Genomic DNA, 3,144 nt, shown 5'->3' on the forward strand with positions numbered 1-3,144 from the left:
CAGCAAACACTGAGCCCTCTGCAATAGACACACCACCACTCAACAGGGTTGAAATACACCTGGAGGCCCTTTTCCCTCCTTGGAAAAGTCACCAAGAACCAGCTCCACACCAATTGTGCCCCTGATTTTATCCAAACCCAGAAATCCTGGAAGGAATCCCTGCACAGATTCACACCATGTCTCAGCCAGGGCAGTCTCTACAAGACTTACATCAGGGAGACTCTTTCAACCTTTATTAATTCCCAAATTCTGCACTGAAAGAGCAGAAAAGCAATGCCATGGGAAGGAGCGTGCTCCCAAAGTGGCAGCAGCAGCCCCAGGAGCCTCACCCTGACGAGGTCATGAAGGAAGATTCTCACGCTGTCAGCCATCTCGACTCCAGCATCACCTCTGCTTCCCAAACTATCAACTACAGGGAGAGGGGGAGAGCCGGGCCCAGGCCTCTCTCATCCTGGAGAGAAGGGAAACGGAGGAGCCTGCGGAGAGAACACACAGGGCACAGCTGGGACCAGCGGGCTGGCCGGGAATGCCAGGGTCAGGCACACCCCGCTGACTCCCAACAGCATTCCCGGCCCTCACTGGGCACAGCCACCCTCCAACAGGCCAGGGAATGGACCCAGCGAGCCCAGGGTTGGAGGAACAGCTCTTGGAAACCACGAGAGAAAGAAAGCCAGCCTCTGAAACAAGGCAAAAATAAACCGGCAGCTACCAAAACTCGTGCTTGCCCAGCAGGATGCAAACCTCGCGTTCCTCCCAGCAGAGCTCCCGGCAGCTCTGGAGCAGGCTGAAGTCACCAACCCCGGCATGGCAGCGCTGCTGCTGCAGCCGCGGGACGCAAACAGTTTAAAACCATTTTAAAAACGCGTTTGTTTTGGTTATTGAGTCAAACCCTGCCGGGATCTAAGCTGCGGAACCAGAACTGACCTCCAGATTTATTACCCAGTTAATCACGGGCAGCTTCCTCCTAAAACCCGAGTCATGGAACACCCTGCCGAGGAGGGCACCCACAGGAATGGCCCCTGCTGGGGGGGGTGACCTGGGGGTCTGCACCCCTCACAGCTGAGGGGTGACCTGGGGGTCTGCACCCCTCACAGCTGAGGGGTGACCTGGGGGTCTGCGCCCCTCACAGCTGAGGGGTGACCTGGGGGTCTGCGCCCCTCACAGCTGAGGGGTGACCTGGGGGTCTGCGCCCCTCACAGCTGAGGGGTGACCTGGGGGTCTGCGCCCCTCACAGCTGAGGGGTGACCTGGGGGTCTGCGCCCCTCACAGCTGAGGGGTGACCTGGGGGTCTGCGCCCCTCACAGCTGAGGGGTGACCTGGGGGTCTGCGCCCCTCACAGCTGAGGGGTGACCTGGGGGTCTGCGCCCCTCACAGCTGAGGGGTGACCTGGGGGTCTGCGCCCCTCACAGCTGAGGGGTGACCTGGGGGTCTGCGCCCCTCACAGCTGAGGGGTGACCTGGGGGTCTGCGCCCCTCACAGCTGAGGGGTGACCTGGGGGTCTGCGCCCCTCACAGCTGAGGGGTGACCTGGGGGTCTGCGCCCCTCACAGCTGAGGGGTGACCTGGGGGTCTGCGCCCCTCACAGCTGAGGGGTGACCTGGGGGTCTGCGCCCCTCACAGCTGAGGGGTGACCTGGGGGTCTGCGCCCCTCACAGCTGAGGGGTGACCTGGGGGTCACCGCCAGAGGGCGCCACATGCACGGGGAAGGGAATTGGGAACACTGGGGGGATACTGGGAATACTGGGGGATACCGGGGGGAATGGGAGTACTGGGAACAGTGGGGAGATACTGGGAACACTGGAGGGATACCAGGGTAATGGGCATATTGGGGCTGGGGCACTGTGGAGATACTGAGAATACTGGGGGGATACTGGGGATATCGGGCAGAATGGGTGTACTGGGGCCAGGGACACTGGGAACACTGGGGGGATACTGGGGGGAATGGGAGTACTGGGGCTGGGGCACTGTGGGGATACTGGGAACACTGTGGGGATACTGGGGCTGGGGGCACTGGGGAGATAATGGGCCTAATGCAGCTGGGGACACTGGGGCAGATAATGAGGGGATACTGGGGATAATGGGGGCACTGGAGATGAGCACTCTGCAGGACTGTAGTGGGAATGCTGAGGATACTGGGGCTGGAGGCACTGGGGAATATTGAGGGCACTGGATCATGATGGAAGGACTGGGGGTGTCGATGCAGGCATCCCCAGCTGGGGAATAACGTGCTCTGGGGAATAACGACTCCAAGATTCAGAAGGCTGATGACAAACTCTATTAGGCTATATTACATAGTATACTATACTCTGTACTAAATTACACTAAACTGAAGAAAAAAACCTGTGACCCTTTCCAGACACACAGCTTAGACCCAACTGGTGAATCAGTCCAAACAACCATCACCAGTCCAATTAATAAATCCCTTTCAGTAAACAATCTCGGTAACACATTCCACATATGCCAAACAGGAGCAGCAAGTAGAGAGAATTGTTTTCCTTCTTCTCTCTCACTGCCTTCCACAAGAAAACTCCTGGGAGAGAGAATTATGAATCTCACTGTTCAGAGAATGTGAATGCCACCACACTGGGGAAAATGGGGGTTAGAGGGGACACTATGGGGACAGTGAGGGACACTGGGGGAATAACATGGACACTGGATCTGGAGGATAGGAACGTAATGGGGGTACTGGGGCTGGAGGCGATTGGAGCAGCGGATAACGGGAGCACTGGGGGAATGGGTGACCGTGGGGATACTGGGATTAGGGGGAACTGGGGAGATAATAGGTAACACTGTGAGACCCTGGGGACTGCAGGTATGGGAACATAATGGGGACACTGGGAGGGAATGGAGTGTAGCAGGGACACTGAAGTTGTGGAAGGTGTCAATGGGGACATTAGAACTGAGGATACTGGGAGGATACTGGTAGCACTGGTGGAGGGAGCATGGCAGGCATGGACCCCATTGATTCTCTGGCACACTCATCATCCACACATCCATTTTATTCCTACAGGATGCCCCCTCTGGCCTGGGGAGGGGGTCCAGGGCTGTGCCTCAGTTTCCCCCCTCCCGGCCCCCATCAAACCACGCCGTGCTCCTGCAGTGGCTCCCCATCCAGCAGCCTGTCCCCGCCCCGCCTGCGCCGGTC

General features: G+C 58.3%; 2 protein-coding genes across 2 annotated transcripts in view; both read right to left on the minus strand.

Moving 5' to 3' along the window:
- EI24 (EI24 autophagy associated transmembrane protein) overlaps positions 1-502 on the minus strand; it is a 7,078-nt gene extending 6,576 nt beyond the window's left edge. The window contains exon 1 of the mRNA XM_005431669.3: positions 330-502. Within this exon, the coding sequence (XP_005431726.2) occupies positions 330-371 (42 nt within the window). The 5' untranslated portion in view covers positions 372-502. The remainder of the gene's footprint in view (positions 1-329) is intronic.
- Positions 503-2,268: 1,766 nt separating this feature from the next.
- The window catches only part of FOXRED1 (FAD dependent oxidoreductase domain containing 1), a gene marked incomplete at its 5' end in the record, with an annotated part of 3,181 nt that continues 2,305 nt past the window's right edge, over positions 2,269-3,144 (minus strand). Inside the window, one exon of the mRNA XM_031063909.1 lies at positions 2,269-3,144. This exon is cut by the window's right edge and continues 297 nt beyond it. Coding sequence (XP_030919769.1) covers positions 3,076-3,144 — 69 coding nt within the window.

Source organism: Geospiza fortis, unplaced genomic scaffold (genome assembly GCF_000277835.1).
Source record: "Geospiza fortis unplaced genomic scaffold, GeoFor_1.0 scaffold392, whole genome shotgun sequence".
NCBI lineage: Eukaryota > Metazoa > Chordata > Aves > Passeriformes > Thraupidae > Geospiza > Geospiza fortis.